The sequence below is a fragment of the Carcharodon carcharias genome, chromosome 6, assembly GCF_017639515.1.
Source record: "Carcharodon carcharias isolate sCarCar2 chromosome 6, sCarCar2.pri, whole genome shotgun sequence".
In the NCBI taxonomy this organism is placed as follows: domain Eukaryota; kingdom Metazoa; phylum Chordata; class Chondrichthyes; order Lamniformes; family Lamnidae; genus Carcharodon; species Carcharodon carcharias.
The window spans coordinates 188,770,039-188,783,698 of record NC_054472.1 but is presented as its reverse complement, the minus strand read 5'-3'; the positions used below and the strand labels follow the sequence as shown (position 1 = coordinate 188,783,698).

At 45.0% G+C, this 13,660-nt stretch overlaps 1 protein-coding gene across 2 annotated transcripts in view; it reads left to right on the top strand.

Annotated features, from left to right (window-relative positions):
• Positions 1-13,660, top strand: part of impact (impact RWD domain protein) — a 74,554-nt gene that overhangs the window by 45,881 nt on the left and 15,013 nt on the right. For both annotated transcript variants that reach the window (XM_041190625.1, XM_041190624.1), the window contains exon 8: positions 10,313-10,386. In XM_041190625.1, the coding sequence (XP_041046559.1) occupies positions 10,313-10,386 (74 nt within the window). The remainder of the gene's footprint in view (positions 1-10,312; positions 10,387-13,660) is intronic.

Sequence of the window (13,660 nt, the reverse complement as noted above, 5' to 3'; positions counted from 1 at the left end):
TTCTGGAAACTATAGTTCGGGGCAAAATCAATAGTCACTTAGGCAAGTGCAGGATAACAAAGGAAAGTGAAGCATGGATTCATTAAGGGAAAATCGTGTTTAACTAACTTGCTGGAGTTTTTTGAGGATGGAACAGAGAAGGTCGATAAGGGCAAAGCTGTTGATATGGTGTATATGGATTTGCCACACAACAGACTTGTGAGCAAAATTCTAGCTCATGGAATAAAAGGGAAAGTAGGCACTTGGATAAGAAATTGGTTGAGTGACAGGAAACAACGTCATGATAAATGGTTGTTTTTCAGATTGGAGGAAGGTTTGTAATGGAGTTCCCCAGGGGCCAGTGTTGGGACCCTTGCTCTTCCTGATCTATGTTAATGACCTAGGCTGTAGTGTGCAGGGCATGATTTCAAAATTTGCGTATGATACAAAGTTTGGAAACATCAACTGTGATGAGGATAGCCTTGAAATTCAAAGGGACGTAGACATGTTGGTGGATCGAGCAGACAAGTAAGTGGCAGATGAAGTTCAATGTAGAAAAGTGTGAGGTGATTCATTTTGGCAAAAAGAATATGGTGAGACAGTATAAAATAGAGAGAAACTCTATAGCTTTAAATCAGGAAAAGGAAGGGAGGGGGAACTCAGGAAAATCACAATCACCAGAGAAATGGTATTGAGCACATTGTTGGAGCTGCGGGTTGACAAAGCCCCAGGTCCAGATGGACCTCATTCCTAGGCTCTTAAAAGTAGTGGCTAGTTGAAATAGTTGATGTGTTGGTTTTAGTATTCCAAAATTCCCTAAATGTGGGGAAGGTTCCATTAGATTGGAAAATAGCAAATGTAATTCCTTTATTCAAAAAGGGAGAGAGGCAGAAAGCAGGAAACTACAGGCCAGTTAGCTTAAGATCTGTCACAGGGAAAATGTTAAATTCTATTATTAAAGACGCTGTAGCAGGGCACTTAGAAAAGTTTAAGGCAATCAGGCAGTGTCAGCATGGTTTCGTAAAAAGGAAATCATGTTTAACCAATTTATTGGAGCTCTTTGAAAGAGTCACATGTGCTGTGGATGAAGGGGAACTGGTGGATGTGCTGTATTTAGGTTTCCAGAAGGCATTTGATAAAGTGCCACATCAAAGGTTATTGTGAAAATAAAGCTCTGGTGTTGGGGGTAATATATTGGCATGGATAGAAGGTTGGTTAGCTAACAGGAAACAGAGGGCAGCCATAAAGGGGTCTTTTTCTGGTTGGTGGGATGTAAGGAGTGATGAGCCACAGGGATCAGTGCTGGGGCCTCACCTATTTACAACTTATATCAATGACTTGATTGTAGAGATAGATGGTATGGTTGGTAAATTTGCTGATGACACAAAGTAGTTGTGAAGAGGACGTAAGGAAGCTACAAAATGACATAGGTTAAGTGAGTAGTCAAAGATCAGGCAAATGGAGTATAATGTGGGCAAATGTGAAATTGTCCATGTTGGCAGGAAGCATGAAAAATAAGCATGTTATCTAAATGGTGAAATGCAGAGCTTTGAGATTCAGAGGGATCAGGTTTTTCTACTGCATGAATCACAAAAAGTTAGTATACAGGTACAGCAGGTAATTAGGAAAGCTAATAGAATGCTATTATTTATTGGGAGGGGAATTGATTACAAAAGTAGGGAGGTTGTAGTTCAGTTGTATAGGACATTGGTGAGATCACATCAAGGGTACTGTGTACAGTATTGGTCCCCTTATTTAAAAAAGATATAAATGTGTTAGAAGCAGTTCAGAGAAGATTTACTAGACTAATACCAGAAATGGGCGAGTTGTCTTATGAGGAAAGGCTGGACAGTCTTTTTCTTACATGCACTGGAGTTTAGAAGAGTAAGAGTAAGAGTACGATCCTGAGGGGTCTCGACAGGGTGGATGTGGAGGGGATGTTTCCTCTTGTGGGAGAATCTAGAACTAGGGGGTCACTGTTTAAAAATAAGGGGTTGCTCTTTTAAGACAGGTGAGGAAATGTTTTTTCTCTGAGAGTCATGAGTCTTTGGAACTCTCCTCCCCTGAAGGCGGTGGAAGCAGAGCCTTTGAATATTTTTAAGGCAGTGGTAGATAGATTCATGGTAAGCAAGAGGGTGAAAGGTTATCGGGGGTAGGCAGGAGGTTACAGTTAGATCAGCCATGATCTTAATGAACGGCGAGGCAGGCTCGAGGGGCTGAGTGGCCTTCTCCAGCTCCTAATTCGTACGTTCGTAATTTGGCACAGCAAGCTCCCACAAACAGCAATGTATTAATCACCAAATAATCTATTTTTCTCTTTATTCTTTCTTTCATGGGATGAGGGTGTCGTTGGCAAAGCCAGCGTTTGTTGCCCATCCCTAATTGCCCTTGAACTGACATTTCAGAGGGTAGTGAAGAGTCAACTACACTGCTGTGGGTCTGGAGCCACATGTGGAGTCACCTGTAGTCATGGCAGATTTCCTTCCCTAAAGGACCTTAGTGAGTAGGTTCATGGTCACGATTACTCAGACTAGCTTTTGATTCCAGGTTTTTTAATAAATTAATTGAATTTAAATTCATGGTGGGATTTTGAACCCTTGTTCTTCAGAGCATCAGCCTGGGCCTCTGGATTACTAATCCACTGACATTACCACTACTCCACCATCTCCCCCAAATTGATGTTAGCTTAGGGAAAGATATTGGTCCCAGGGTGCTGCTCTTCAAAATAGTGACCAAGGAATCTTTTCCGTTCTCTGCACAAGGCTGATGGAGCCTTGGTTTAACATCTCCTAGGAAAGACGGCATTGCCAACAGTGAGGCACTCCCTCAGCACTGGAAGTGGGAATGTCAACCTGGGTATTTCTGTTCAGTACTTCTGAGCCGGAGGTGAGATTGCTACCCGCTAAGCCACGACTAAAATTGGAACGGACTTGGATAAACCATTGTGCAAATGCTCGAGGAGAGATTCAGGTGCTGTTGCTCAGTTATACAGCAACACAAGACAGAGCAAAGTTAATAGAATGGGAGCAATCTGCTTCAGCAGCTGTCCATAGTACTGCAAAGGTTCACTGAATAAATAGGCCCAGATGGCTCACAATGAGAAAACCGAGCCGCTACTTACTAATTTGGGAAGGTTGTTCCTTTCTGCCATCACTGGTGCTTTGAGGAATTACAGTAAAATAATCAGTACAGTTGCTGCCTCTTGTGCCATTCCAGAGGCTCAGGCACACAAGCTAGGCTGATACTCCAACGACAATATTGATGAAGCATTGTACCATCAAAGGTGCAATCCTTTGGCTGAGACGCTAAACCAAGCCCCCTTGGGTAGCCGTAAAAAAACCCCATGTGGGTCAAGGGTAACCCCCAGGATGTTGATAGTGGGGGATACAGCGATGGTAGTTCCATTGAATGTCAAGGGGAGATTGTTGGATTCATTTTTTTGGGAGATGGTCATTGCCTGGCACTTGGTGTGGCATGAACGTTACTTCCCACTGATCAGCCCATGCTTGAATGTTGTCCGGGTCTTGCTGCATCCCCACTACTGACCTTATGATGGAGGGAAGGTCATTGATGAAGCAGCTGAAGATGGTTGGAATGTAGGAAACCACATGCGACCGATTTTTGCACAGCAAGATTCCACAACAGCAATGTGATAATGACCACTAAGTCTGCCTTAGTGCCATTGGTTGATGAATGAATATTGACCAGAACACTGGGGAGAAGGCCCCTGCACTTCTTTAAAATACTGGCCTGGGGATTTTTTTCGTTCGCCTGAGAGGACAAACAAGGCCTTGTTTAAACGCCTCATCTAAAGACAGCACCTCCGACAAAGCAGCCTTGATTCTCCTGTGCTTAATTCTCAGAGGCGAGCGAGCTATCAACTGAGACATGGTTGACACATGAAAAGTGCTTCGGATCTGGACCGTCCAAACGTGAAAGTTCCAAATAAATATAAGTTGTCCTATCATAATGGGAATGAACTCTCGGCTGCACAGTATAAGCAGAGATTAATTTCTTTTCGTCAGAGTACATTCATCTTTCTAAAATTGTGCACCTGTTCTACTGCAGCACACATGTCTCATTCGGTTGGAAAAAATATTCAACTTCCCTACCTCTCTGCTACAAGTTGGCTACTGCCCCCCTTCCTTCAGACAGCACTTGTATTAACCACCAGTCCTTGACTGAGAACATACTTAGGCAAACTCCTCCCACCACTGTTTACAATGTAAATTATTCATTTCAATTTGGATGTGGCTCAGTGGTGGTGACTGACATGTTAATGACCCAAATGTGTGTGGGCAAAATTGCTTCACTTTTTAATGAGGCCATCAAGTGTGACACATCAAGCACGAAAGGAAACGAGGGCCTGTGAATCGCTGAGCAACAAATGCTCTTCCGCGAGAGATTAGTCAGGAAATTGGATACCAACCCTCTGCAGGATATGAAAGGGTCCTCTTGCTCTCAGTGCACAAAAGCACAATTACACAATTCTTTAGGGGCATTTTAGTAATGGCAATGCTGCCAAAATTAAACATACTTGGAGTTCTCTATTTTTGCAAAAACTGTCATGTCTTACTCATTACAAGCCTGTCAGATGTCAGTCACATCTGATTTCCCCTTGAGCCAAGTTTTACTAACTCTTAAATCAGGCTTCCACACCTGCTGCTACAGTATCGAAACAGCTCTGAGCGAGATTGCAGATGGCATCCTTATGTGACTGTGACAAAGATAAACTCCCATACCTTTTTAACCAAAGGGAGTGCTGCACTGTTAGAGGTGTCTTCTTCCAGGTGAAACATTAAACCGAGGTCCTCTCTGACCTCTCTGGGTCAAAATCCTGGAGCTCCCTCCCTAACAGCACTGTGGGTGTACCTACACCACAGGGACTGCAGCGGCTCACGAAGGTGGCTCACCACCACCACCATCTCAAAGCCAGACAGGGATGGGCAATAAATGCAAGCCAGGCCCACATTCCACGAATGAAAAAAAATAAACATTAAAATTCTATTTCAAAGAAGAGCAAGAGAGTTCTCCCCAGTGTCTTCGCCAATATTTACCCCACGATCAACAGCATGAAAAGAGACACTTTATCCAGTATATCGCATTGCTCTTGGTGGGAGCTTGCTGCATGTAACTTGGCTGCCTTCACTTCCTACACTGCAACAGTGACTCTATTTCAGAAATAACCAGTCAGCTGTAAAGAGTTCTGGAAGATCCTGAGAGCGTGGAAGGCGCTATATAAATGCCAATATTTTGTTTGATTTGATTACCAGAGCAATGGCGACTTTGGAAGGAGCTTTACTCGGGTCAACATTGTTATCACTGCTAAGAGTGATTTATTTCAAACGGGCAATTGCCAACAAGCTCCCACAAATGGAAACTGAGTTTTATGACCAATTCATTCATTTTGATAGTGGTAGTCAAGGGATGAATGACCTACAGAGCTTTTTGGGGTAGTTCCCATTGAACTACATTAGCTTCTGATCAAGGATAATAATGTTGAATTAAAATTCTCATCCTCCCCTCCCTATCTCTGTAACCTCCTCAAGCCCCACAATCCTCCGAGAGGACTAAAGGGAGACAATGGCATTGTGGATTAGTAATCCACAGGTCCAGGCTATAGCTCTGGGGTCTTGGGTTCGAATCCCACCAGGGCAGCTGGTGGAATTTTAAAAATTAAACTAATAAATCTGGAATACAAAGCCAGCCTCAGTAACGGTGACGATGAACCTATCATCGATTGTGATAAAAACCCATCTCATTCACTAATGTCCTTTAGGGAAGGAAATCTGCTGTCCTGACCTGGTCTGGCCTACATGTGACTCCAGACCCACAGCAATGTGGTTGACTCTTAACTGCCCCTCTGAAATGGTCTAGCAAGCCACTCAGTTCAAGGGCAATTAGGGACGGACAACAGATGCTGGCCTTGCCAGCAACACCCACATCCCATGAAAGAATACAGAAAACTTTTTCCCTCTTCCACGATTGCCATTGGCAGCTGTGCCTTCAGCAACACAGCTGGACTCATTGCAAAACTCGAGACTCAGCTCTTATTTCGTACATTAATGGTCCCTGTGTATCATATAATTGATAAACAGGACATCCAGACTGAGGGATAATAACTGTTACGATGGTCTACTGAAGCCTACCTTCACCAGTCAATATATGCATCGGGATTCCTACGGTTCCACATGCTTTTGGTCTTATCGGCAACCTTGTGAATGGTCGCCAAGCCATTTGCTCTCTGTGCAAGTTTGATGCTCAAACAGGAGCATCTAAGGCATCCTGCAGGATAATGGCTACCCTGATCAGATCATTTCAAGCTGTATATCGCTCAAACACATGAACGGGCCTAAGGCAGTCGCTTTCGTCCCCAAAAAATGCCCGGTCTACCTCAGATTACCCGGGAAGAGCAAAGTATCTCAAAAATTTGAGCAACAAATGAAGCTAGCTGTTTCACGCTGCCACCATGCAGTAGCAACATGAGTGGTATTCGCCACTAACAGGATGCTGCCGTCAAGCCAAAAAAGGCGTTCTGCCTATCACACAAATGAGTAACGTGGTATATGAATTTCAGTGCCAGTGTGATGCTAGGTATGTAGGTCGTACGCCCCAAAGACTGGCAGATTGTATCAAACAGCATGTCCCAGCCACTGTTTGCAATGGGCAGGGTACGGATTGTACCCAACCAGCTCGTGCTTGCAAAACTCAAAACACAGTGTCCAACATTAGATGTGATTCCGTGATTGGATAACATTTGGTAAATAATCCTCAATGTGCTAAGAATTACGCTGACAACCAATTTAAGATTGTCAGTCAGGCTCGCAGTGGCTCATTTGCGTGTATTGGAAGTTACATATATGAATACACAGGGCCCTGTTCTTCACAGACAGAAAGAATAGAACACACATTGTTCCTGTTTCAGCTAAACAACATAAGTGACAGCCATTCGCTGACACATTCCTCAGGCCCAATGCCTTGACCAATTAGGGTCGAGCTGCCTGGTTTAAATTTCAAATAATGCTTGACGGTTAACTGCCATTCACTAACACTGTTGCATTTTCCATGGCAACACCTCTACCAATCAGGGTGCACTTGCCAACCCATCAGCACTGTATTCTCATACAGTATAAATTGTTGTTTTTCCCCCTTATACTGGTATTCTTGCGTAGTGTCCTGATGAGTGCAAGATGCAAAGCTTCGACATGTCTCTTTTTTCAGCAATACTCAAGTTCCGATGTAATTACAGAGATATTGGAACAGGCAGAGGCCATTCAGCCTCTTGAGGCTGTTCCACCATTTAATGTGATCATGGCTGAACGTGCCAAGCCTCCTTTGACCTCCAAACCCGCGACCACTACCATCTAGAGGGACAAGGTCAGCAGATAGATGGGGACACCACCACCTGGAAGTTCCCCTCCAAGTCACTCACCATCCTGACTTGGAAATATATCGGCTGTTCCTTCACTGTCGCTGGGTCAAAATCCTGGAACTCCCTCCCTAACAGCACTGTGGGTGTACCTACACCACAGAGACTGCAGCGGTTGAAGAAGGTGGCTCACCTTCTTGAGGGGCAATTAGGGATGGGCAATAAATACTGGCCTTACCAGTGATGCCCACACCCCAGAAAAGAAACACACCACCGCCCACCTTGGCTTCGTATCCTTTCATACCCGTGTCCAGCAAAAATCTATCCATCTCAGATTTAATATTGTTAATTGAGCCCCAGCATTTACTGCTTTTTGTAAGAGAGGGTTCCATTCTTCCACCAGCCTTTGCATGAACAAGTGTTTCCCTACACCTGCCTTTGCCCTAGACTCCCCCGCCAACACAAGTTGGTGGTAGAGGCAGAAACTCTAAACTCTTTTAAAAAGTACCTGAATCTGCACCTAAAGTGCTGTAAGCTGCAGGGCTATGGGCCGGGTGCAGGAAGGTGGGATTAGAAAGGGCATCTGGGTGTCCTCGGGCTGGCATAGACAAGGTGGGCTGAATGGCCTCCTTCTGTGCTGTAACTTTTCTATGGTTCTAACAGTGAAAGTTTCTCTCCATCTACCCTATCTATTCCTCTCAAAATCCTGAAAAACTCAATTCAATCACCTCTTTAACAAGCTATAATCCAGGGAATATCAACAGGTTCACGAGGTTGCGCCTCACTACCTAACTCTTGGAACGCTGGTTAACGTTCTCTTGAACCTGCGCTCCACTCCTTCCAAGGTTAATACATCCTTTTGAAGATGTGGCGCCCAGAACTATACACGGTATTCTAGATGTGGTGTAATCGGGGATTTGTATAACTGTGGTAAAAGGTAGTGGCACAGTGGTATTGTCACTGGACTAGTAATCTAGAGAACCAGGGTAATGCCCTGGGGATTCAGGTTTGAATCCAACCACGGCAGATGGTGAAATTTAAATTTGATTAAAGGTCTGATGATGACAACTGCTGATCGTCTTAAATTTCCATTTAGTTCACTAATGTCCTTAGGAAGGAAATCTGCTGTCCCTATGTGGTCTGACTCCAGACCCACAGCAATATGACTGACTCTTAAATGCCCTCTAAGCAAGGGCACTTAGGGATGGGCAATAAATGCTGGCCTCGCCAGCAATGCCCACATCCCATGAATGAATAAAAAAAAATTCTACTGCCTTTTTGACTGGTGATCCATAAACCATGACCAAGAGTAGCACAGTGTGTGAGCACCTGTATATTACAGAATCCCATCATTGTCACAGCACAGAAAGAGGCCATTCGAACCGCTGTGTCTGCGCTGGCTCTCCGAATGATCAATCCAACTAGCGCCACTCCCCGGCTCTCTCTCTCCGCGGCCCCACGCATCCTCTCTTTTCAGATAATAATCCAATTCCCTTTTGAAAGCCTCGATTGAACCTGCCTCCATCACACCCTCAGGCAGCGTATTTCAGACCCTAACCACTCACTGCGTTAAAGAGTTTCTCTTCATGTCGCCATTGCTAATATATAGCTGTTGTGTATACATAGATGTTAATAAGTTTATTTTCAATAATCTTTATGATAGTGGTTTATTCTAATTACCTGTGATGTACAGAAAGGTTTACCCATTGGTTTTGTTGTAACAAAATATGTTGGTGTTAAATGTAGGGGCAAACCTCTTTAGTCATACCAGTTAAAACCTAAAAGAAATAACTTGCATTTCTAGCACTCCTTTCGTGACCTCTGGATGTTCCAAACGCTGATTAGCCACTTAGGTACTTTGTGAAGCAAAAACAAAAAAATGCTGGGAATACTCAGTGGGCCTGGCTGGATCTGTGGAGAGAGAAACAGGGTTAACATTTCAGGCTGATGATCTTTAATCAGAACCGGAAGAGGTTAGAGAATTTAACAGGTTATAAGCAAATACTGAACCAAGGGAAGGTCATCTGTTGGGGTAGAGATCAGGAGATCAGGCTCTGTGGGTAACACTCCTGTCCTTGGATTTAGAAGGTTGTTGGTTCTAGTCCTCCAGTGCAGAGACTTGAGCCCGTAACCCAGGCTGACGCTCCCTGTGTTGTGCTGAGGAGCTGCTGCACAATCAGTGGTGCTGCATTTTGAATGAGACATAAAACTGAGGCTCAATCTGCTCTCACGTGGACCCAGAAGATCCCACTTCACTATTTCGAAGAAGAGCAGGGGAGTCTCCCCCATGTCTGGATCGATATTTACCCCTCAATCAGCATCAGTTTTTTTTGTTCCCCTGCATTCATCTATGGGATGTGGGCAAGGCTGGCAAGGTCAGCAATTGTTGCCCATGCCTAATTGCCCTTGAACTGAATGGCTGAGTAGAGGGCAGTTAAGAGTCAATCACATTGCTGTGGGTCTGGAGTCACATGTAGGATTGCCTTCCCGAACAGGCATTGGTGAACCAGCTTGGTTTTTGCAACAATTGATGATAGTTGTCATGGTTTATAATTTAAATTCCACCATCTGCCATGGTGGGATTTGAACCCATTGTCCCCGGAGCATTAGTTTGGATTACTAGCCCAGTGACGTTGTCACTACGCCACCATCACCCCCTATCACGTTGCTGTTTGTGGAGCATTGCTGTGAGCAAGTGGCTGGCGCCTTTCCTACATTACAACAGGGAGCGCATTTGGGACGTCCTGTGGATGTGGAAGGTGCTATGTAAATGCAAGATCTTTCTTTTTACATATCCTCATCCGAATCCGCTGGCAGCCCTGGAAAGGCAAACAGCCCTATGAAAATGTATCCACAATTTTGCATTGGTTGCATTTTAGTTCTGTGGATGATTTGTGTAACTTGCCATTAACAGGCTGCAGAAATCGAAGATTTAGACCTTTGTCTACTTTGTTTACTCTTTAGGTGAAACTGCTTCTTCAGGAACTTTATCAGAACAAAAAGATTGCAAATGCCACGCACAACATCTACGCTTACAGGTACAAGAAAGCCTAATTGTTGGAATAACCTTAGAATCATATCACAATTAAGTGGTGGCCTCAAAAGGATAATAACTGAGTTGAGATTTTTTTAAATTATTTATTCATTCATGGGATGTGGGTGTCGCTGGCTGGGCCAGCATTTATTGTCCATCCCCAGTTGGCCTTCAGAAGGTGGTGGTGAGCTGCTTCCTTGAGCAGCTGCAGTCCCTGTGGTGTAGGTACACCCACAGTGCTGTTAGGGAGTTCCAGAATTTTGACCCAGCGACAGTGAAGGAACGGTGATATATTTCCAAGTCAGGATGGTGAGTGGCTTGGAGGGGAACTTCCAGGTGGTGGTGTTCCCATGTGTCTGCTTCTAGATGGTAGTAGTCATGGGTTTGGAAGGTGCTGTTGAAGGAGCCTTGGTGAGTTGCTGCAGTGCATCAAGTAGATGGTACACACTGCTGCCACTGTTCATTGGTGGTGAAGGGGGTGCCAATCGAGTGGGTTGCTTTGTCCTGGATGGTGTCGAGCTTCTTTGAGTGTTGTTGGAGCTGCGCTCAGCCAGGCAAGTGGAGAATATTCCATCACAGTTGGCCTGACTTGTCCCTTGTAGATGGTGGACAGGCTTTGGGGAGTCAAGAGGTGAGTTACTGCCCACAGAATTCCAAGCCGACCTGCTCTTGTGGCCACAGTTTTTATATGTTTTTTTTTTACTCTTTCACGGGATGTGGGCAGACTGACTAGGCCAGCATTTATTACCCATCTCTAATTGCCCTTGAGAAGGTGGTGGTGAGCTGCCTTCTTGAACTGCTGTAGTCCATGTGGTGTAGGTGCACCCACAGTGCTGTTAGGGAGGGAGTTCCAGGTTTTTGATCCAGCCACAGTGAAGTAACAGCAATATATTTCCCAGTCAAGATGGTGTGGTCCAGTTCAGTTTCTGGCCAATGGTAATGGGGGAGGCGATGGCATAGTGGTATTGTCGCTGGACTAGTAATCCAGAGATCCAGGGTAATGCACTCGGGACCCAGGTTCAAATCTCGCCACAGAAGATGGTGGAATTTGAATTCAATAAACTCTGGAGTTAAAAGTCTCGTGAAACTATTGTCAATTGTTGTTTAAACCCATCTGGTCCACTAATGTCCTTTAGGGAAGGAAATGTGACTCCAGACCCACAGCAACGTGGTTGGTTCTTAAATTCCCAAGGCAATTAGGGATGGGCATTAAATGCTGGCCTAGCCAGTGATACCCGCACCCCATGAGTAAATTAAAAAAAACTCCCAGGATGTTGATAGTGGGGGATTCGGTGATGGTAATGCCATTGAATGTCAAGGAGAGCTGTTCAGATTCTCTCCTGTTGGATGGTCATTGCCTGGCACTTGTGTGGCATGAATGTAATTTTCCACTTATCAGGCAGTCTGAATATTGCCCAGGTCTTGCATATGGACATGGACTGCTTCGATATCTGAGGTGGTGAACATTGTGCAGTCACCGGTGAACATCCCCACTTCTAACCTTTTGATGGAAGGAAGGTCATTAATGAAGCAATTGAAGATGGCTGGGCCCAGGACACTACCCTGAGGAACTCCTGCAGTGATGTTCTGGGACTGAGACGATTGACCTCCAATAACCACAACCATCTTCCTTTGTGCTAGGTATGACTCCAACCAGTGCAGGGTTTCCCCCCTGATTCCCATTGACTCCAGTTTTGCTAGGGCTCCTTGATGCCACACTCGGTCAAATGCTGCCTTGATGTCAAGGACAGTCACCCTCACCCCCTCCATTTGAGTTCAGCTGTTTTGTCCATATTTGAACCAAGGCTGTAATGAGGTCAGGAGCTGAGTGACCCTGGCGGAACCCAAACTGAGCATCAGTGAGAGGGTTATTGCTGAGTAAGCGCTGCTTGATAGCACTGTCGACGACCCCTTCCATCACTTTACTGATGATTGAGTGTAGACTGATGGGGCGGTAACTGGCCGGGTTGGATTTGCCCTGCTTTTTGTGGACATAAAAACAGCAGCACTGCCCCTTCGAGAGTGCAGCACTCCCTCAGTACTGACATTCTGAGAGTGCAGCACTCCCTCAGTACTGACATTCTGACAGTGCAGTACTCCCTCAGTGCTGATGTTCTGACAGTGCAGTGCTCCCTCAGTGCTGACGTTCTGACAGTGCAGCACTCCCTCGGTACTGACGTTCTGACAGTGCAGTGCTCCCTCAGTGCTGACGCTCTGACAGTGCAACACTCCCTCAATACTGTGCTGGGAGTGTCAACCTAAATTATGTGCACAAGTGGCTGGAGTGGGACTTGAAGCCCTGATTTTCTGACTCTGAGGCAAGAGTGCAATACACTTAACCATAGCAGACATCAAGATATCAGGCGCATGTTGGACAAGACACCCTGTAACCGGCAGACTCACTCTGCATCATTTCGAATAGATCAGACCAGTACATTGGATTTAAACTCCAGTTTAGCGTTGGTATGAAGTGTTTTTTTCTTTGTGTCATTGGTAAACTTTTTTGGAGTATTAATGCACCATAAAATTCTCTCTGTACCTTCTGATGGCTGTGTGAACTTATTTTTAACCTTATTAATGCTACAATTAAATTGTCCCTCACACCAAGTTTCTTGCTGGGGGTGATGACAATCTCCTCGCAGACCCTTTTGTTGGTGTGGAAGGCATTGCCAAGGCGGGTGTAGTATTTCTCAATGATCACTCACAGTTGACAATGAAAGTCAACTGCCTGGGTTCGGAGCTGAGAGTCTGTGTAGGGTTTCGTCACTGAGGTCTATGCAAGGTACACTCTGCCAAGCTGAGCTTCCACAAGTGACAAACGACACTCAAACAATTGTTCATTTTAAAACAGATTGACGGAGAAGCGACATTCATTCATACACAGAGACCTGTTCTCTGCAAACAAAAGGAATATGTTCAAGCCTCACCCCCCCCCCCTATTTTTTTGAATTACCTGGGAGCTTGGGGAGCCTATACTTCCTTGTTGCTTTCTCCATGGCAATGCCTTGGCCAATCAAAGTTGACTTGCCAACCAATCCGCACCCTTTTCTTCTGGAGTATGAATTGTTGTGATTGTTTGAAATTTGGCATTCTTGTGTTTGTCCTGATGAGTGCAAGACGGAAAGCTTCTACAACATGCCTATCTTTGCAGTAATAATCAAATTCTGTCGTACAAGGCAACTGTCGGCCAGAGGCGTTAAGGGAAATGGGGTAAAGTCAGGGAGCCCTAACAGAAGTGGTGTCAATGAGAAAGAAAAATTCCAAGGGGAGGGTCCATC